Source organism: Salvia miltiorrhiza, chromosome 8 (genome assembly GCF_028751815.1).
Source record: "Salvia miltiorrhiza cultivar Shanhuang (shh) chromosome 8, IMPLAD_Smil_shh, whole genome shotgun sequence".
Classification (NCBI taxonomy): Eukaryota; Viridiplantae; Streptophyta; class Magnoliopsida; order Lamiales; family Lamiaceae; genus Salvia; species Salvia miltiorrhiza.
In genome coordinates this window covers 5,846,953-5,869,294 of record NC_080394.1, presented here as the reverse complement: position 1 = coordinate 5,869,294, position 22,342 = coordinate 5,846,953, and the positions used below count along the sequence as shown (strand labels likewise).

The window sequence follows — 22,342 nt, the reverse complement described above, 5'->3', positions numbered from 1 at the left end:
CCCCACCAAACCCTCCTCCTGAGCCTCCACCTAGACCACCCCCACCTCCAGATCCACCTCCAAACCCACCTCCTGAGCCTCCACCTAGACCACCCCCACCTCCAGACCCACCTCCAAACCCTCCCCCACCTCCAGACCCACCTCCGAAACCTCCACCAGAACCACCTCCGAAACCTCCACCAGAGCCACCCCCAAATCCTCCGCCTGCACCACCTCCGGAGCCTCCACCAAACCCTCCTCCCTTGCCACCTCCAAATCCACCACCGGAACCACCTCCTAGGCCTCCACCAGAACCACCACCAAATCCACCGCCAGACCCTCCGCCGCCGCCAAGCCCACCACCGCCAAATTGGTCTTTCTCAAGCTTCCGGCCATCGGCAATCTGCACAACAAACAACCCCAACAACAAGATCACAGCAAATACCCCACCATTTCTGAAATTATTCCCCATTGTAATTTTCTGAATTATAAAATTTAAGATGAGATATTAGTGTTGTGTTATTCTCCGATAAAAGCTTCGATGCTATTTATAGAAATAGAGCAAGAGATGATTCATAAATGCATGCAGTTGAGAGGCTTGAGACAGAGACACACAGCCTTATTATTTTAGGGCAAATTGAAAGATTAATTGTCAAAGTTTACTTGACCTTAATTACGTACACATTAGATATCATGTGCATGTGGATGTGGTGGTGTGCAGAGATTTTTAGTGCTATTGCAATCCCAACTCTTAACCACCTTAATTTTTTTGTTCCTTAATACTAGTATTGATTTATTATCACAACGTCCCACCTTCTTCTCTGTCTCTCTACGACTTTGTGTTACTAATTAATATGTTAGGTTTATTTCTCTCTCTAGCTATCTCTCATTAATTACATATATGGAATTGGTCAGCATTAGATTTTTAATTAGTAGTAGTATATATTATTATGCAGTCATGTGTATTGGATATACACCGGCGGGTGATATTTTCAGATAGTGATCTATATTGCTATGCAATCACATTTAGCTTTAAACTAGATAATAATCCTAGTTGAGTTATTTTTGTAAAACGAGTGTTGTTTATAAAATAATGAAAAAATAAATTGGGATAGATGAACTTATTTTTGAAGAGCTTATAGAGTTTATTTTCACACATTATATGCTCTTTAGAAACTCATTTTTACCAAACACTTTTAAAAAGTTTATAAACTCCTAAATAACTTATAATATTATAACATTATAAATGACGCTATAATATTTTAAATAATACTATAAGATTGAAAATGACACTATAACATTTTAAAATGTTACAGTGTCATGATTTATATAATTGAATAGTATCAATTATAAGCAATGTGATTTGTATAACTGAATAGTGTCGTTTATACGATTTGGATCAGGATGCGGGTTTGAATTAACATGCATGTCAGAATTTGGGTACAGGTCAACTCGAGTGTACGGTACATCCGAATGTATAGGAAAATTTGTGTAACTTATAAATTATTTTATTAAACTTATACTTAACCAAACTCTCCCTTATTGATTTTCAAATTAAGTATGCTAAGTGCATGCATTCGTTGTCTATTTGAAAATCGCATGTCATAAATGTGGGTGTTGTCTATTGGGGGCACTAATAGACAACGCGCTTGCGTCCGTCGTCTATCAGCTAATAGACAACATGCGCATGCTCGTTGTCTATCAGCTAATAGACAACGCGAACATGCGAGTTGTCTATTCGTTGAATTTTTCAATTTTTTATTTTAATTCTGCCTTTATACTTAAATTTTCTATTTTTTCAAATAAATATTTTATTAAATCTAAAAATTCATAATAAATAATTTAAAATATATACACAAATAATAAAAATGCCATTCATTAATTTCAAATATTCTTTATCATCCTACATTGAAAAAGTATCCATCATACAAACATTCTACATCAAAGATATGTATTTTTACCCTCGTCATTAATTTTATGTCTTTAACATAAAAGTGGACGTTGTTTTGTTAGAGATGCTTCAGCAAAAACAGTCTTAAGTGCGACCTTATGCCCCTGAGAAACAGCCTCCTTTCTGTAACCGACGTCCGAATTAACCTTTAACTTGGCAAGATCTGGATTCTTTCTGTTGAACTCTTTCTTGTAGTACCGTTTCCTGCCACCCTTCTTCTGACTTTCCTTCTAGGATGAGTTGGTCTGAAGGTGGACGATCATATCTGGTTTCAGCAACCTTGACAAGTTCTTCAGAGGATTTATTATCTTCCTTGTCCGGTTCACGGCTACTTTCCTCCACTACAGCACTTATTTTGACACTTCCAATAATAATAGGGTCCTCATTCTTTTCCTCTAGGGGATTTATCACCGACTTGAATAGCCTAAGAATTGATATAATGAAAAGGCAGTAAATTAGCGATAGATGCAGAAGTTAATCTCTCTTATCTAACTAGGAAAGAAGAATGAGAAGAATACTGTGCATCGAGGACTTGAAAATTCTGTTTCAAAAAATGCAGAACATTAATACCTTAAGGCGTCGTTTCCTCTGAGCATCCATGGCCTTTGAGTCCTGATCAGGACTAATATAATCAAGGAGATCTGACACACTGTAGAACATGTTTAAAGGATTTGGTTCGCCAGTCTGTTGAAAGAAGGTTCAACCAAGTTTATGAAAATATTGGATCAATACCTCAAATGACTTTTGCTGGCAATAGATGCATCTGGTTTTGGGGTTCCATTGCGTGCTGCTTCTTGCTGTTCCAATGCTTTTGACTCAAAATACTCAGCCATGCAGCAGCATCCTGCAGGATACCCAGAAATTAAATTACATATTTAGTCTTTTTTTCTATAAATTGCCACATGGTAGGCATTTCTAAATAAGCTGCAGTAAATACATCACAATTTTATGTCTTTAACATAAAAGTGGATGAAAGAACAAAGAGATAGTACCGAATTTATTACGACAATAAACATCACTGTAATGAAGAATATTATGATGGAAAGCTTTTTAAACAGCCTATACAACCGACAGTCAGCAGGGAGTAGTAAAAAAGTGCGAATACACCCCAAAAAACTCAAAATAATGTTCCCTGCTTAGGCTTAACCAATACTATCCAAGTACATTTTAGAAATTTCAACACTCGAAATTCAGTAATCAATACGACAATATTATCAATTTGCTCTGATCATAACACTAACGAGACATATTTCTTTTTTTTTCAGTTTTAATACACCCACTATTCAGATGAGTTAACCAGACTTGAAAGTATGAATCTTGAAATATATGGTCTCAGATATTTCTTCTGTCATCACCATTTGTATTCCTGAAAATATAAACGATACGTTAGACTCAGGTATAATATAATTGAGGTAGCAAATTCAGATTACAAGAGACTGACTTACTTATGATTCCCTTGATTCGAGCTGCATTGTCACCGGTCCATCATTCACCAAGTTAACCTTCACATCGAAAACAAGAATATAAGCACACCCCCACACTAGCCCAGCGTTTACAAGTGATCACACAAAGCTATGAATCTTACTGTCATCATTGCTCCAAATAGGCCATCTGCATCGAGTGAACAATCTGTGGTTAGTATAAACCTTGTTGAACTATTTTTGTGGAAGCTACACACAACCGTGTGGATCATTCCAAGGCTGGCAATAACAAATCAACAACTCAGTGCAACCTAATATTTATTTCTCCTGGGCGGAGCAAAACATTCAATTTGTCCGAGTTCAGAAAAATCCAACTAAAAAGTATTGAAAAGGTTTTTAGTCTCTTCAGTAATACATGAGGAGCCTGTATTCTTTCTATTCACTCTTTGCTTATCAATGGGTCATAGCTTAGCTAAGCTTAAAGACTGAGGAAAGCATCACAAAGCCTTCTTTGATATTGGTAAAATCATTCTTTCGTGGCTAGGTTGATAATTAAGAGCAAAAGGAATTATTTGCTGTTCGTTGCTATCCATCACTATTTAGAAAGAAAATAACTAGTGACAATGTTGATACAGAGTGATGAAAATGCATATCACCTTTAACTGCATCTGCACCGTAAGCTTTCTGAAATCTTTCAACTAGAGAAGCATAGAATGATTTAGCTGCAGCGGGGGGCATCGCCACATGAAAATCAGGTTTGTTTCCTTTTAATACCCCATATAATGTAAACTGACTTACTGCAGCAAATGACCAGCGTCAACACTAAACAATGCACCCAATACTTATCAAGATCAAAGTCTGCACAAGCTGGAATCGAGACAAAAGGACAAGGCAGAGAGCCTTACCTAATAGAACTTCATAATTTTTTTGCATAACCTATCAATGAGCATCAAAGTCATGAGCCATGAAATCATCTTTCAAGCAAATGCATAATGTCATGTTCTTCAATAGCTTATGGCCTTCTTTTCCTTTGTAAAATAGATACGGCCTTTCTGAAATTAACAAGTAAAGGTAGCTAAAAATGCCATGCCTTTACAGCTTTTGTATTTTGGCAAACTCTTTCAAAGTGGATGTCATAAAAGTGGATGAAAGAACAAAGAGATAGTACCAAATTTATTACGACAATGGGTGGCAGCAATCGATGGCGAGTCGAGACGCAGCAATCGACGGCGAGGCGAGGCGAGGAGCAGCAATACACGGCGCAGCGAGGAGAGGCGCAGCAGCGCGGCGAGGCGAGGTGGGGGTGGTCTAGGTGGAACAGAGTTGTGTCGTCTATTATCATAGACGACGTGGAACAGAGTTGTGTCGTCTATCGTCATATTAGAATAGACGACAACAATAGACGACACAACTTTGTTCCACGTCGTCTATTATCATATTAGACGATATGTTTGGCTGTGGGTTGTCTATTCCCTTGCTCATAGACAACGAGAATTTAAAATGCGTCGTCTATCAGCTTATTACACGACATGCATGTTTTGTTCAATGTCGCCTATTTCATGTAGTCTATGATCTAAATTCTTGTAGTGTTTGTGTTAAAAATGAATTTTGACTAAAGTTCGTGAATTTAGATGCATTTAACTCTTATATTTATATGTATTTCATATATGCTGCCGTCTGAGCTTCAGTTTTCATGAGAAGACAAGCTAATTAAGTATATATATATATTAATCTTGTGTTAATTAAGTAAAATAGTTATTTAGAAGTATATGAACACTATATATTTATATATGAAGTATCTGACATATATGAAGTTTAATGGATTCTTATATATAGCTAGGTTCCTTTTTATACATATAACTTTTAAAGCACTATTGGCTGCTACGTTCTTTTTTTTCTTTTCTTTTCTTTTTTTTTTCTTTCGATCTCTTCTCAAATTAACTAATTGATTGTACATTATAAAATGCATATATATTGTAGTTTAATTACATTAGAGACTTATGGACAATTAATATTAATTAGAAATTTTAGGATATATATAACTTTTAAAGCACTATTGGCTGCTACGTTCTTTTTTTTTTCTTTTCTTTTTTTTTTTCTTTCGATCTCTTCTCAAATTAACTAATTGATTGTACATTATAAAATGCATATATATTGTAGTTTAATTACATTAGAGACTTATGGACAATTAATATTAATTAGAAATTTTAGGATATATATATACTTCATCCGTCTACAAAAAGTATGACTGTCATTTTTGTATTCATTAAATTGAAAGTATATCATTTTCTTTTTTAATTAGAATGGTCTCACCATTTTTTTTATATATATTATCCTTACAAGTAGGGATGGCAATCTACCCGCGGGTAACGGATATCCGCAAAAACCCGAACCTATCATGGATTTGGATACCATTTGATATTCACGGATAGTTTCGTGGTTGCAATTCACTATTCATTTAGTTCGTGGGTATGGGTTTGGATACTTACTATCCATACCCGTAAAACCCGTTTACCCGTGAAAAATACCCACCAATTACCCGTCAAATATCCACAAAAAATTTCATAAAATATGGGCTTTGAATATATATTTTGAGATTATGAGCTAGCATATTATATTTTAAAATAGGCTCAAACAGAAACTGAACTAAGGCCCAAACTCTAATAATCTAATTTAAATTTGAATTTTGTTGAGCGATTAGAGAATTTTGTTGGATTTTATATTTTAGTTGATGAATTTGAATTTAAACATTGTACTTTGTGGATTTCAATATGTGGATTTGAACTATGTTATTTGTGTTGATTTTTTTTTTCTATTAAATTTGTTGTAAATTTATATTTAAATTATATTTCATGGGTATGTGGCGGATAGTAGGTGGCGGGTATCCGGCGGATAGCAGGTGACGGATACCCGCCGGATAACGGGTTCGCGGATACCCGACGGGTAGCGGGTATCCGCGGGTAGCGGGTTTGGATACCATTTGATATCTATGGATAGTTTCGTAGTTAAAAATCACTATTCATTTAGTTCGTGGGTCTGGGTATGGATAGTCACTATCTGTACCCGTCGTACCCGATTATCATCCCTACTTACAAGTTACAAACACATCTTATTTACAAAAAAAACACTTATAACTCTTATTTAATTCAACTTCAACCATTCATTTCATACATAGTGGAACCCATTATCCACTACAAATATAAGCATATATTGTATCAAAACATGTGTCATATAGAGTATAAAATATCACTAATTTTACTCGTGATCCACATAAACTGTAATTTTAGGATAGTAGTACACTCAAACAATTCAACTCTCATAATACTCTCAAAAAAAAAATTCAACTCTCATAATATTTTACATATGATTATTCATATTTCATTAATAATTTATGAAAACAGTATTACAGCTTATATCCATAGAACAGAGCATGCCATGCATGCATGCAATACACTCACACTATAGTTGGACGTTTGTTTTGTCCTATAACCATGCGAACTAATGTCCGCCACCAAAACCTCCACCGCCACCGGAACCACCACCAAACCCTCCCCCGGAGCCTCCACCTAGACCACCCCCACCTCCAGATCCCCCGCCAAACCCTCCTCCTGAGCCTCCACCTAGACCACCCCCACCTCCAGACCCACCTCCAAACCCTCCCCCACCTCCAGACCCACCTCCAAACCCTCCTCCTGAGCCTCCACCTAGGCCACCCCCACCTCCAGACCCACCTCCAAACCCTCCCCCACCTCCAGAGCCACCCCCAAATCCTCCGCCTGCACCACCTCCGGAACCTCCACCAAACCCTCCTCCCTTGCCACCTCCAAATCCACCTCCTTGGCCGCCACCGGAACCTCCCCCGAATCCACCACCGGAACCACCTCCTAGGCCTCCACCAGAACCACCACCAAATCCGCCGCCAGACCCCCCGCCGCCGCCAAGCCCACCACCGCCAAATTGGTCTTTCTCAAGCTGCCGGCCATCGGCAATCTGCACAACAAACAACCCCAACAACAAGATCACAGCAAATACCCCACCATTTCTGAAATTATTCCCCATTGTAATTTTCTGAATTATAAAATTTAAGATGAGATATTAGTGTTGTGTTATTCTCCGATAAAAGCTTCGATTCTATTTATAGAAATAGAGCAAGAGATGGTTCATAAATGCATGCAGTTGAGAGTCTTGAGACAGAGACACACAGCCTTATTATTAATTTTAGGGCAAATTGATAAAGATTAATTGTCAAAGTTTACTTGACCTTAATTAAATTACGTACACATTAGATATCATGTGGATGTGGTGGTGTGCAGAGATTTTTAGAGCTATTGCAATCCCAACTCTTAACCACCTTAATTTTTTTGTTCCTTAATACTAGTATTGATTTATTATCACAGCGTCCCACCTTCTTCTCTGTCCCTCTACGACTTTGTGTTACTAATTAATATGTTAGGTTTATCTCTCTCTCTAGCTATCTCTCATTAATTACATATATGGAATTGGTCAGCATTAGATTTTTAATTAGTAGTAGTATTATTTATGCGAGTTTGAGGGTTTTTTAGGACAGTAACTTATATTGATTTGGAAATTAGGACAATAACTTTCGGACTTATAAAAATAGGACACTAATTTTTTTAGAGTAAAATAGAACACTAATTAATAAGTGTTGCATCCGTAGGAAGTTTTTCAGCCAATTATCGGCCGATAAATGTCCTATTTTTACGACGCTTATTAATTAGTGTCCTATTTTACTCTAAAAAAAATTAGTGTCCTATTTTTACAAGTCCGAAAATTATTGTCCTAATTTCCAAATCAACATAAGTTATTGTCCTAAAAAATCCTCTGACTCTTATTTATGCAGTCATGTGTATTGGATATACACTCGCGGGTGATATTTTCAGATAGTGATCTATATTGCTATGCAATCACATTAAGCTATAAACTAGTTAAATAATAATCCTAATTGAGTTATTTTTGTAAAACGAGTGTTGTTTATAAAATAATGAAAAAATAAGTTGGGATAGATGAACTTACTTTTGAAGAGCTTATAGAGTTTATTTTCACACCTTATAAGCTGTTTAGAAACTTATTTTTATCAAACACTTTTAAAAAGTTTATAAACTCCTAAATAACTTATAGAGGTACACCCGGGTTGACCCGCATCCTGATCTAAACCTATATCCTGACTCAAATTGTGTAAATGACACTGCATGTAATTGACACTATTCTGTTATACAAATGGCACTGCGTATAAATGAACTATAACATTGTAAATGACACTATTCAAAAATATAAATGACACTTCCTTTGACACTATAACATTATAAATGACACTATAATATTTTAAATAATACTATAAGATTGAAAATGATACTATAACATTTTAAAATGTTACAGTGTCATGATTTATATAATTGAATAGAGTCAATTATAAGCAATGTGATTTGTATAACTGAATAGTGTCGTTTATACGATTTGGACCAGGATGCGGGTTTGAATTAACATGCGTGTCAGAATTTGGGTACAGATCAACTCGAGTGTACGATACATCCGAATGTACAGGAAAATTTGTGTAACTTATAAATTATTTTTTAAAACTTATACTTAACCAAAAACACCCCTTTATTGATTTTCAAATTAAGTATGCTAAGTGCATGCATTCGTGAAGTATGATACTTACGGATAATATGAATGATAGCAATTTAGGCAACTGGCTATAAAGCAATTGGGGCAACTGGGGCAATCGGCTATCCTAGCCGCCAGTTTGGAAGTCATATGGATTTTGCAATGAATAAAAAAAATTGAGTTGTGGAAGGCACTTTAAATTTGTGTTGCGTGGAATTTATGGATACATATCCATTAGAAATAGAATGATTTTCAAGAGCTTGTCCAGTAGTAGCGAGGATTTAGTCAAGATTATTAAAATTAGATTTTAGTTTTGAATTTCTAACATCTCACCCAGTATCTCTTATTATAGTTTGGATGACTGGATTTACAATCCTTCTTTGTGCGTGGACTGCTAGGATAGTGATTTGTTTTCTTTCTATCATTTATCCTTGTTTTCTTGTTGATAGATTGCACCCCTCGTACATAGTTTAATAAATTTTACTCATTAAAAAAATGATACTTACGGATGATCAGTGACGGATCCAGGGAGCTGAAGCCCCTTCCCAAATTTTATTTTTTTAAAAAATTTATTTATTTATTTTAAATACAAGAAAGAATATAATACATTGTTTTAATAATCATAGTATCCACATTAATTATTTAACATTTTACAGTGATTTGTTATAGTACTAGTTTGTTAGATTTGTGTTATTTTTGTATCATTTCCTTTTTTAGTTAATTTTCAATATTGAATTTGAGTCAATCCTCAAGTTAAAGTAAAATTATGAACTATTAATAATGAAAATTAGTTTACTTTTTTAGAAGATAAAATATTTTTAAAAAAAATGCACAGAGGTAAGTTTTTTATATGCTTTTAATGTACTATATATTGTTGAATTAATAGAATGTGAACAATTATTTATTATAGTAACTGACCAAGATCTAATTCTAAGTCCATTAAAATTCTACTTGAACATAAAAATAAATTGTACGGGATGCTAATAAAAAGTTGGCTCGGGGCCTCTTGCCCCTGAATTCCCATACAAATACTTTTAGATGTCATATTTTAACAAATTCAGTTCCCCTAATGATAAATCCTGAATTTGTCCCTGCGATTCTGCGAACGATGAATGATAGCAATTGGCTATAAAGCACTTAGTTTTTTTTTTTTTTTTTTTTATCGGACAAAGTTATGTTAGATGTTAACAATTAGTTCCCCAAACACTCCAAGAATTCACCAAGCCCACCTTATCTCTCCAAACACCAAATTCGCTCCCAAAGGGGATCGAACCCGGGTCTCATCACTTAGTATATACTTCACGAATGCATGCCCTTAGTATACTTTGAAAATCAATAAATCTAGGCCGCCATTTATGTTTAGGCAATCTTATCTTATGTTATCTTTTTCGCATTTCACACTCTTTTTAATTCTTTCCTACCAATTATCTAGAATTCAATAATTTTATTCGATAAACCATTTCTAATCGAGATGAAATAAACCATATATTGTGGACTAAGATTATTTCAATTGATTTGCAATCTCCAAATCCGTTTTTGTAAATTTTTAACTTATTTTATGGTGTTATGAAATGAAAATTATCTTAATTCCCAACAAAACCGAAATTCGGAACCGTCGCTGATTTTTTTTTTTTTTGGAACAATAAATTATAGAGTAGACTGATACGTATTCAATAGTATGTTTTTACTTCTTCTTTTTCTTTTTTCTTTTAGAAAATCATACTTTAACTTAATTTTTAGTTTGAAATAATAAGCTTTATAGATATTTATTTTAGCATATATAATTCGAGCATTAATAGTTACTGCATATTCAACCTCTTCCTTGTAGTCAATGACACTGACGCATCGTAAATTCTACTCACTAAAAAATTTATACAAAATTTCCCCAAGTCAAACAAAATTATACAAAATATAATTTGATTATTATATCTATATTTAATGCATAGTATAAATAATATTCCCTCCGTTCACAAAAATAGATCTTAAGAGAGGTTGACACTAATTTGTTTTAAGAAAAATTAGTTATTTATTTTGGTGAGTGAAAGAGTCTCACAAATTAGAAAGTGGTGGATTTATGAATGATAAAAAGAAGTTAGGACATATTTTGGTGAACTGACGAAAATGATAAATTATGACTTATTTTTGTGGACGGTTGGATTATGTAATTTTTTTATAAATAAAGTTAATTCGTAAACTAATTATTAATCTAAAAATAATATTGAAAGACAAATTACAATAAAGTGTACTAAATATTATATTTAAAAATATTACATCACAAGTTGGCTAATCAACAATGATTTCATCAATCAAGGATTATACCCTATCAATCTATCATTAATAATACTCAATTTACCTATCAAGAGAGAGCACAAGTTTAAAGAAAATATTAAAAATTTATTAATTTATTGAGTATCATTTTAAAGAAGTTTTACTATAATTATACAATAAACCAAATTACTAATTAAAAAAGTAGATATAATAGATATTAATATTACATTTATATTTTTTTTATTTTTATTAAATAAAATAATATTGATTACAACATACTCTTTCTCTGCCCGTTATAATAAAAATCTGAAAATAAAAGTGTGAATATTTAATATAACATGCATGCAATTAAGTTCCAAGACACAGTGCAAATAAAAAGTGTAAGTCCAGACTCCAAACTAGGACACAAAAATTTAAAATTCAGGACCCCAAAAATAAATGGATATCTTTTCCTGAAAAATGACACCTTAGATTTTTATTTTTATTTTTTAAGCCTAATTTTAAGATTACATGCAAATGGATATCTTATCCTGAAAAATGTCACCTTAGATTTACTTTTATTTTTCTAAGCCTAATTTTAAGATTTCATGAGATGCAATTACACATGCAATCTTGTAACAAACATGGTCGAAAAATCCTATGTATTAGTTTGCACCAAGACATTAAACACAATGCCACAACCTTTCTCTCTCCACTATTTGAATGAAGTTGAATATATATTACAAAATTAAGAGAGAAAGAGAGGGGGATTTATGTTACACAAAATACAGACGAATTAAAATGGTGGGACAATTTTCATTCATACATGAAAAACTGCTACAATGGCAAAGGTTGCAAGCTAGGAAGAAGATGATCAAACCTCGTAGAAGTAGAGCTGCTGCGTGGGAGAGTTCTGTCGTCTTGAAGGACCAGCACCTTGAGCGTGCCGGACTCCCTCAGCCACGCCCCCACCACCGCCCCCGTTGATATGAACCTCCCGATGTTGCACTTGGCCACCTCAAACGGCGCCCCTATGCTCACCAGCAGCGCCTCAATCGCGCGCTTGAGCGCCCCGTCTCCCACCACCTTGCTGTGCTTGCCCCATCCAGTTAGTATGCTGACAATTTTCATCAAGATTCATCATCAGTTGCAGTGCTATCCAAGTAACCCAATGTAAACAAGGCTTAACTAATGACACCCATTATTTCTGACGTGTACGACATAAAATCCACGAGAATGCCGTGTTCCAATGCACACAACACCAAAGACCATTGTACACGTTAGATTCCACTCGACGAAATAGTTGGGGGTTTATAATTGCAAAAGTTGAAAGGTTATGTTGTAATTGCAAACTCGGTGAAAGATTGTAAGTAGGCAATTGGCCCTATAAAGTATCTATATGAATCATAGACAGAGTAAAAATAACAACCTTAGCAGCTTGGGCAGCTCATGGCCTTCGAACACAGTCGAGCGTATGTTGAGCAACCAGGCATGGACCATTGCTCGTGCAGCGCCTGACGACATGAGATGCAGATCGAGGCAGGACTGCGTCCAGGTGTTCTCCCAAACCTCTCGACGTTTCCCTTCAAGCACGACGAGCTGAGCGCCACGTTTCTGGAAAAGAGGAAATACGAGATGAAATTTGAAAACAGAGTTTATTTCTGCAATCTTCATCAGCATACACTCTTTCAACTATTTCATATGACTATTTTTTTACTAAAAATGTAACAAATGTGAGGAAATTATTGCAAATATTAGAATGATTTATCAATATATCCACTCAAAAAATAAGATTCAGAAATAAATCATTATCTCATAATACTAGGATGACAGCAAGAAGATAAATAAAGAGATACTATGTGCTATAAGTTCGATATCTGCACATCTTTCCATTGGAAGACACTAAACTAATATTCATCCTACCATTAATTCCAAATAAACTTTGCAAATCGAAAAAAAGGCATTGAAATTGAAGCGATGAAGGTGAGCATAACGATTAGATGCTTTTCTCGTTCAGTTCTTCGACTTTTATTGGCAGTAGCTAATAGTTCTCACATACCTAAGCATGTCCAAAACTCAAGCACAATTTAACATGAGCACCGCCAACAAGTAGCCAACTGGTTGACTGGATCACGAGAAACTCTAAACCATATTTTTTGCATAGATTCCACTAGAATGTGCTCGAATATTTAGAAAAATCATTATCCTCGATATTTTCTGACATGAAATTAATGTAAAATGATGATTGGAAGAATATGCAGTTGTTATTAACTATCAATAACATTTCACTCAACAAGTACATTACCTGGCCAAAGTGCCACAGCATGTCGGTCAAAGCATTGTAAAAAGCAGAAGCCGTTGAGGAATCCATCCGCTTCACCTCATCAAAGAGTGATAAAGCTTGCGACCAAGTGTGCTCATTATGACCCATTAGGAGTCCATAAGCCACTCCATAAACTTGATTGTCAAAAAGGCGCAGTTCCTCCAGCAGCAACGAAGCTTCCTCAAATGAGTTACACCGGCTGCAACCACAAACAATGTTGCAACTTCAAAATTTTCCAAGGATGCAATCGACCAAATCAAGCCTTAAACCAGATGATTAATGATTTCTAGCTTCCCCCTTAATCAGAAAAACATTAAGCCCTATAGATAACTTCAAATTGCTCAAAACAGCTACTAAAGTGAAAAACAAAAGAATAACGTCTCACGAATAACTCAATAAGCATTACCAGAAGCAAATAATGCACGATATAGCAGATAACGGAAAGATATCTGCAGTGTGCATACCTGCAAGCATTAAGGATTGCTGAGAAAGTAACAACATTTGGCTTTATTTCCATCTCATGCATCTTGCGAAAAACACCTAAAACACACCGAAAGTCCTTTCTTGCCCTCTGATCATGCTTCCGGTTTCCCGATTTACCACAAGCCAATTGCTTAAAAACTTCAATGATTCGGTCATCTTCCTTAACAACCATCTTCTCATCAGTATAAGTTAGCGAATTGGAGGATTCAAACTGAGCTTCTACACAATCAACAGTTTCGGACAGACCAAAGGCATTAATGATCGAATTGTAGGTGACAACATTAGGTTGGATCCCATCCCTCATCATCTCATCAAGCAACAATGCAGACGATTCCACCAGCCCCTTCTTGCACAAGGCATCAATCAGTTTGCTGTAGAAAACAACATCCGCCTTGAGGCCTTGTCGTTTGAATTCTGTGTAAGCCTCTGTTGCCTCTTTGTACAAACCCCCTTTACAATAAACACTTATCAAAGCCGAGTATGTTAGCAAGTTAGGATACAGATTCTCACATTTCATCTCTGCAAACAGCTCCTTAACCTTATCATACATCCCCTGCTTCCCAAATCCATCCAACAGGGCATTGTACGTGACAACATCCTTCTTAATCCCTATGCTCTCCATCTCCTTCCCAACAGCAAAAGCCTCGTCAAATCTGCCAAGACTCGCATAAATAGCCAACAACGTGTTGTAAGACACCCGGTCCAGCTTAATACCAGCAAACTTCATCTCATTGAACAAATTCAGCGCCCGGTCCATTTTCCCCGCCTTGGCACATCCACGGATCATAGTGCTATATGTGACCTCATTAGGGAATATACTCTTTGCAGCCATTTTCGCCATTATCTCAAAAGCCACATCAATGTGCCCCCCACTGCACGCCGCATCCAATAATGTATTATATGTGTAAATATCTTGATCAATCCGTCTATGCACCATCTCATCAAACAAACTCCTCGCGACCTCCCACAGCCCCGCACCACTACAAACTGCAAGAAGCGAATTGTAGGTAATCCTATCCGGGATAACCCCGTTTTCTAGCATATCATTGAATATCTCCGAAGCCCTCTTGTAATCAGCCCCCCCTTTTCCACAAGCATCTATCAAGGCATTGTAAGTCACTAAATTCGGCTTCAAGCCTGAGTCTTTCATGCTCCTAAACACCCCTATCGCCTCATCGCAATACCCACTCTTCGCATAGGCGCTAATGAGAGCGGAATAGGCATAAACGGTGTTGCCATAGCCCTCATTCACAGCAACATCAAACACTTTCTTGGCCAAATCAGCTTTGCCTAATCTACCAAGAGTGCTAATCATAGAGCTAGCTAGTTTCCCCTTTTCATTTCTTCTTTTTTCAAGACTAATCGCAAAGTCAAAGCATCGCATTGCATTCACCCAATCCCCTCTATTCCCCAATTCCCTCAACAAAAATGTATAATCATCGGAGGCGCGTAGCTTCGGTTGGAAATCAACTAGAATATTATCAATATTACTCACCTCGCCGCCGCGGCTGAGGGCCAGCTGGAGGGCCTCCTCCGCGGCGGCGGAGTGGCGGGTGGTGGTTGACCTAGGGCGGCCGAAATGCATCTTTGACACGCACCTGGTGGAGCGGCGGCCGGAGAAATCGGAGAGACATGGAAAGCTGGGCCTCGCGACGGCGGGCGGCGGAGGACCCGGACAGGCGGCGGCGTGAGAGGCCTGGCTGTTTAGAGAAACCTGAGGGGGCCGCCAGCTCTGGTGGTGGTGGGAGGAGGTGGGGTTGTGGCGATGGCGGTTGTGGGCATGCTGGAGGTGGTGGTTCTGGTAGGGTTTGGTGGTGGTGAGTGTACAGTGTGCTGGCGGAGTTGAGGAGGCCATTGAAGATAAAAAGATTGGGTTTTTTTGGCCTCTTTTTTGACTGTTTAGAGAGAGAGTGATCAAAGATTCTACAGAGAAAGAGAGTCAGCTAAAAAGATTACACTCGTGAGATCACTGCTTTTTACTTTTTGTATCCTACTTCTTTTCATCCATTTATTTTTTTTTAAGATTTTTTTCCATTTTTTTATGTGAACCTGGAACAGTGAAGGGCGAAGATTCAGTTGCTCATGCATTCAGACATTGTTATTTTCACCAAAATATTTTGTATATTGTTTAGATTTTGGCCTAAAATTATGGAGCGTAGGTGGTGGAATGCCAGTCGCTCTACTAGTTCGTGAACTTCACGCCTGCCGAGTCATACTTTCTTTCCATTTAAAGATTTATCTTTTCCCTTTTTTAGTCGTGTATAATAAAATCCAAGTAGATATATTCATATCCCGTCGGATAAACATGAATATTGTTTTTTTTTTTTTTTTAATGAACGATGAGTATAAAGTTTTCTCATGGTGACTCCAAAGTCTTCATTAGTAGGTTTAAAAAATGGACCTCAATTTTTACAATAAATGGAAACTTTTCTCAGGGTGACTCCAAAGTCTTCATTTATCATTTTAAAGTATTTTCATCGTCCCACGAATCTTGATGCATTTGTTTTCGATACAAAAATTAAGAAATTATAGATTAGTATTTTAAGTGTGCAGATAATAAAATAGAAATTGATAAAGTAAAAGTGTGTAATTAATAAAGTAGAAAAATGATAATTAAGTATAATTAAGAACTCTTATTTTTTAGCTAATTATTACTATATCTAGAAATGCATCAAGATTCGTGGGACGGGGGCACATGATAAGAAACAAATATTTTCATTTTTAATCAACAAATATTTATAATCAGTATAGCAAGGGAGTTTTCCGATAAAAAATCTCAAGCTTACTAAATTCATTTGTGATTCTTAAACATTCGTCTGCGCAGACTAAGTTCGTTTGTAATCTATCATATTCGAAGCTGTGTGCCGGAGAAGTGATCACATCTCATGGACACTTGATCGGCCAACCTGCTTGATGACTCACGATCACTGTGTACACTAATCCTGGCAGGATAGCTATCTATTCATGATCCGAATTCGATTATAAAATTGGCAAAGCCAATGCAAATAGATATCATACACTAAAATTAAAACATTTATGGCAAGACGTTACTTGAAATATTTTTAATTCAAATGCTTTTGAAATGAAATAATTTGCTCAAACATAACATTTAATTCATTTATTATATAAGAAAGTAAGCTCACCTGACAGCAAAGTTTTGCTATAGTTTAGTGACTCATTGACTGACTCTTACTCTTGCGCTTGACCTTTAATTCGAGAATATAAGACTATCTTTATCAACAACCCATATCAACCCAATCTTTTAATAAAAAATTATTTCTCTTTTTTTCACATACATAACATATAAATTAACAATTTTTACACTTTATCAATAACCCATATCAACCAAAAAAATTAATCAAAATAAAATATGCACAATGAATAAAAATAGGACATGTGTCATATAAATACATAAAATTGCAAGGTTGGGGGTTGTGGCAGAGGTCGTCTGCCAACTTAATCCATAACCGGTTATCAACTATTCAATGTTTTATCTTTTTCTTTAATATTATTTTCTTGTTTTTAGTGACAATCTTTCACGACCGAGCGTGAATAAAGATGGAGGTAAGACTTTAGCTAAGGAAAACTCTCAAATAAATGATAATCAAAATTTAATTATACATGACTTAGTCTAGTAATTATTATTCTAAAATAATAATTTAAGGATTCCTAGTAATAATCCAAACTATCAGAATAGGATAGAGAAAGGATTTGATGTGGAATTTTAATTTTTTATTTTACTTTTTTAAAAGAAATTAATAAATCAAAACGATGTCGTTTTGATTGTCACATCAGTTTTATTTGCCATATCAATTTTGATTTATCCTTCAATTTTTTTTATGGTAAAAAAATCAGATAAATGAAAAGTTGGTGTATTAGAATTCAAAAAAATAAGTGCATGAAAAAAATTAGAAAATGTTGAAAGTTCGTATATTTATACGAAATGGAATTGTGTGAAAAATGAAAGATGGATCTTGGTCCTTTATTTAGACGTTATAAAGGGTCCATATTGGTTCTTAGTTTTCATCTTAGGGGATTTTTATGTTAATCCAACCATATATATATATATGTGTGTGTGTGTGTGTGTATAGGGTGTGTTACTAGAGAGAACTACATTATTTGTGAGAACGTGAAAACCATCAAATCTAATGCATCCACTGTAAAAATTAATGCATTCGTTGTTAAAATTAATGCACTCAAAAAAATAAAAAAAAATTGTCCCCTTCGGGATTTGAACCTAGGATCTGCATTCATCCAACAAGATGATGCATTCACCGTAGATCTTGATGATCGAATGGCTGAAAATGGTTCTTCGTTCTTTTTTTATTTAATGGTTCTTTTTTAACCTCTCCCTATATATATATATATATATATATATATAACTATTGATTTAATTGTTATTCTTATTTATCATAGAAATAAAATTCTCACTAGATTTCAATCATATAAGTTGCCCGAAAAACAAAATATGAGAAAAAGAAAAAGTTATTTTTTGAGGTAAATAAAAAGATATACTACTAGTTAATTAGTCCACATCAAGGTGCATGCGATTTTCATTCTTCTTCATACGGTTCCCCGACCTTGTCGCACCTAATTTACGGAAGCAACATTAGGATAAGCAAAAACTAAAATAATTTGAAAAAAATGTGAGAAAATTTTCAAGAAAAAAAAAAAAAAATAGTAAGAATAAAAGTTAACAGTCATCATCTTTCTTCCTATTTAGATTTTTTATTCTTCCCCCCAAAATTCGTGGGTGTCTTGCACTTGGTATCTCACCATGAAAACAAAGTAAATTAAAAAAAAAAAATGATTGAAGAAAGAAGTAGCATAAGAAACTCTCCAGGCTTTACATGAAGAAAGGTCTGTTGAATTCCTGCATGCCAATTTTATTTCTTTCATTATTCATTTTCCTATCCCTTTTACCGATGAAATGAGATTCAAGCTTCGCAATCTTCTCCTAATTTTCTCAACGGTCTGTATATTCCTAAATCCATTCCATATCTCCGGCAGCCCGCTGCTCCTGACATGCGGGCCCAACACCGGGGGCACGGATGCCGACGGCCGCAAATGGGAGCCCGACGGCAAGTACCTGGTCGCCGGCGACGACAAATCCACCGCCGCTAAAGCCGGGTTGCAAGACCCTTCTCTACCGTCCTATGTGCCCTACATGTCCGCCCGGATTTTCCAATCGGAATCGACCTACCAATTTCCCCTCCAAAACTCGAGCTCCCGCACGCTCCTCCGCCTCCATTTCTACCCTTCACCCTACCCAAACGTCGACGTTTCGAAATCGTACTTCTCCGTCGTGGCCGGATCGATGCTCTTGCTCAACAATTTCAGCGCGTATATAACAGCAGAAGCCCTGTCGCAATCCTATCTGGTGAAGGAATACTACCTCACGCCGCCGCGATCCGCGTCTCTCAACGTCACTTTCCGGCCGGCTGACAACTCATTCGCCTTCATCAACGGCGTCGAGGTGATCGCCGCGCCGGAGATCTTCGACAACGAACCGCTGCTGGTCGGCTCCTACATCGACGCCCGAACGTTCACGACGGTTCCCGTCACCGCTTCAAGCATGGAGATGTCGTACAGGCTGAACGTCGGCGGCCAATTCATCTCTCCGATGAATGACTCCGACGGACTGATGCGGACGTGGTACGATGATAGTGTCTACATCTACGGTGCCGGCCACGGTGTGGCCTTGCAAGCCGACACCAGAGTCGGTTACAAGAAGATGCCACCGTATACGGCACCGTTGGACGTGTACCGGACTTATAGATCCATGGGGGCCTACGCGGACGTGAACAAAGTCTCGAATCTGACGTGGATATTCGAGATCGATCCTGGTTTTATGTATCTTGTTAGATTGCATTGGTGTGATTCGGAGATGGTGAAGGTGAATCAAAGAGTTTTCGACGTGATGATAAACAATATGACTGCGGCTCATGAGGTGGACTTATTTGGTTGGACTAATGCTATCGCCACGCCGGTTAGGAAGGATTATGTTGTGATCACAGAGAATGTGACAGGCAACGACGATACTCACATGTGGGTTTCCCTGGTTCCGACAAATCAAACGAGGCCTGAATTTATGGATGTTCTTTTAAATGGATTGGAAATATTCAAGATGAGTGACAACGTTGAATCCACTCTCGCCGGCCCTAATCCGATGATCTCGGATTTGATGAGGAAGTATTTGGAAGGCCACAGGATGGGGCTCAAGGATTTTGAAGAGAATGATTCCACAATCATCATTACTTTTGGCGCGGGCGGGGCCGCGGCGGTTGGTGTCGCGACCGCCGTCATTTGCGTTGTCTACCGTAGGAAGAGGAAGGCGACTGCCGGCGGGGATTCGAGGACTAGTTGGTTGCCGATTTCTTGGAACTCCAACACTAACACGACCAAATCCTCTACCGCAGGTAAAAATCAAACCCTGGTGGCCATATCAACAGACGCTGCCAGCAACTGCCGCCACTTCAGCTTAGTTGAGGTCACGAGTGCTACCGACAACTTCGACGAGTCCAACGTTATCGGAGTTGGTGGTTTCGGGAAGGTATATAAAGGTGTGATTGACGGCGGAACCAAGGTGGCGATCAAGAGATCGAACCCGTCTTCAGGGCAAGGAGTGAATGAGTTTGTAACTGAAATCGAGATGCTGTCGAGGCTAAGACATAGACATTTAGTCTCATTGATTGGGTTCTGTGAGGATAATGGAGAAATGATCTTAGTTTATGATTACATGGGGCGTGGAACATTGAGAGAGCATCTCTACAAGGGCAATGAAACAACCCTGTCGTGGAAGCAGAGGCTCCAAATTTGCATCGGGTCGGCCCGCGGGCTTCATTATCTCCACACGGGGGCAAAGTACACCATCATCCATCGAGACGTCAAGACCACGAATATCCTCCTTGACGACAAATGGGTCGCCAAGGTGTCCGATTTCGGGCTCTCGAAAACAGGCCCCACGATGGATAAAGGCCACGTCAGCACCGCGGTCAAAGGCAGCTTCGGCTATTTGGACCCTGAATACTTTAGCAGGCAACAATTGACCGACAAGTCTGACGTGTACTCGTTCGGAGTAGTATTATTCGAAGTCTTGTGCGCAAGGCCCGCCTTGAGCCCGAACTTGCCACAAGACCAAGTCAGCCTAGCTGATTGGGCGGCCCGAAATGTAAGAAATGGAACCGTGGAAAATATCATTGATCCCGCACTGAAAGGAACCGTCAGCCCTGATTCCCTAGCCAAATTCGTCGAGATGGCGGCAAAATGTTTGGCCGATCACGGCGGACATCGCCCCTCCATGGGCGACGTCCTATGGAGCTTAGAAATGGTGCTCCAGTTGCAAGAGACATATGAGAGCAGCGGAGCTATGGAGGGCCCAGAAGAAGGAAGGAGTGTTGAATATGATCGAGAAAATGATGGAGAGAAAAATGAGACTACAGGTTATGAGGAAAATGATCATACTTTTTCACTCTATGTAAACCAAGAAGGCCGTTGAGTTAAATATAGAATTCAAAGCTTGAATCCTGGTTTGCAAATAGCGTTTCCTGCTATTTCAACATTTCTAATACATTGGAATATAAATAAGGCACTGCTTATTATTTATGGATTCATCAAGCCAATTAAATCATTTCAATATGGGTCTGAAGCCACGTATAATTTTGAAATTTATTGATTTTTTGCAAAGTATTCTTTTGGTGTTAATTATGAAAAAGTTAAAGTATACCGCAATCATACGATTGAAATAAAAATAGAGGTCACCATTTAACAATAACAGATTTAATCGCAATAATTCATAAATAATAGTACTAAAATCATTGCCCTGTCTGAATTCTCTGGCAAAAATAATGGCTCAAGCAATATAATATTCAACCCCATATTAAAAATAAAAATAAATAAAAAAATCAGCAAACGTTAAACTACATGTAGCCTCACTTAAACCAAACTCTTTTATTTTGCTAAAATCATATGAAAAATCCATGATTATTCAAATTTACAGTATAACTTCTCTATTTTTGTTTTTACAAAACTCATCTAACGCCTTAAAACCATACTCTGTTATTTTTTAAAAATTTGTTTGCACCATACTCTGTTATTTTGTTAAAATCATATGAAATTCACAATTATTCAAATTTTGAAAATTACCTTTGTTTTTCAAAACTCGTCTGACGCCATAAAATTGTAAGTGAATTAGAAAAATCCAGATTTCGTGACACCAATCACACATAAAATTCATACACGTATATAATGTATGTACACACACTTATTCAGTAAAATTGTATGAATTAACCGAAGATTGAACCGAAAATCGAT

The 22,342-nt window shown here is 36.9% G+C and overlaps 4 protein-coding genes across 4 annotated transcripts; 1 reads left to right on the top strand and 3 right to left on the bottom strand.

Moving 5' to 3' along the window:
• Positions 1-1,839: 1,839 nt before the first annotated feature.
• LOC130997987 (uncharacterized) lies at positions 1,840-4,693 on the bottom strand. Its single transcript, XM_057923425.1, has 8 exons — positions 4,520-4,693; positions 4,257-4,287; positions 4,008-4,148; positions 3,516-3,541; positions 3,376-3,432; positions 2,663-3,296; positions 2,501-2,579; positions 1,840-2,354 (listed from the first exon to the last, which is right to left on the bottom strand). Exons 1-5 carry the CDS (start codon positions 4,691-4,693, stop codon positions 3,376-3,378), a joined length of 429 nt encoding a protein of 142 aa, XP_057779408.1. The 3' UTR covers positions 1,840-2,354; positions 2,501-2,579; positions 2,663-3,296.
• Positions 4,694-6,849: 2,156 nt separating this feature from the next.
• Positions 6,850-7,410, bottom strand: LOC130997986 (glycine-rich cell wall structural protein-like). The gene has a single exon (XM_057923424.1). The coding sequence runs from the start codon at positions 7,408-7,410 to the stop codon at positions 6,850-6,852; it is 561 nt and encodes a 186-aa protein (XP_057779407.1).
• Positions 7,411-11,906: 4,496 nt separating this feature from the next.
• On the bottom strand, positions 11,907-16,146 carry LOC131000380 (pentatricopeptide repeat-containing protein GUN1, chloroplastic). Its single transcript, XM_057926253.1, has 4 exons — positions 14,011-16,146; positions 13,529-13,745; positions 12,653-12,837; positions 11,907-12,340 (listed from the first exon to the last, which is right to left on the bottom strand). The coding sequence occupies exons 1-4, from the start codon at positions 15,882-15,884 to the stop codon at positions 12,061-12,063; spliced, it is 2,556 nt and encodes an 851-aa protein (XP_057782236.1). The 5' UTR covers positions 15,885-16,146; the 3' UTR covers positions 11,907-12,060.
• A 2,540-nt stretch (positions 16,147-18,686) lies between these two features.
• On the top strand, positions 18,687-21,527 carry LOC130997985 (receptor-like protein kinase ANXUR2). The gene has a single exon (XM_057923423.1). The coding sequence runs from the start codon at positions 18,960-18,962 to the stop codon at positions 21,525-21,527; it is 2,568 nt and encodes an 855-aa protein (XP_057779406.1). The 5' UTR covers positions 18,687-18,959.
• Positions 21,528-22,342: the final 815 nt, after the last annotated feature.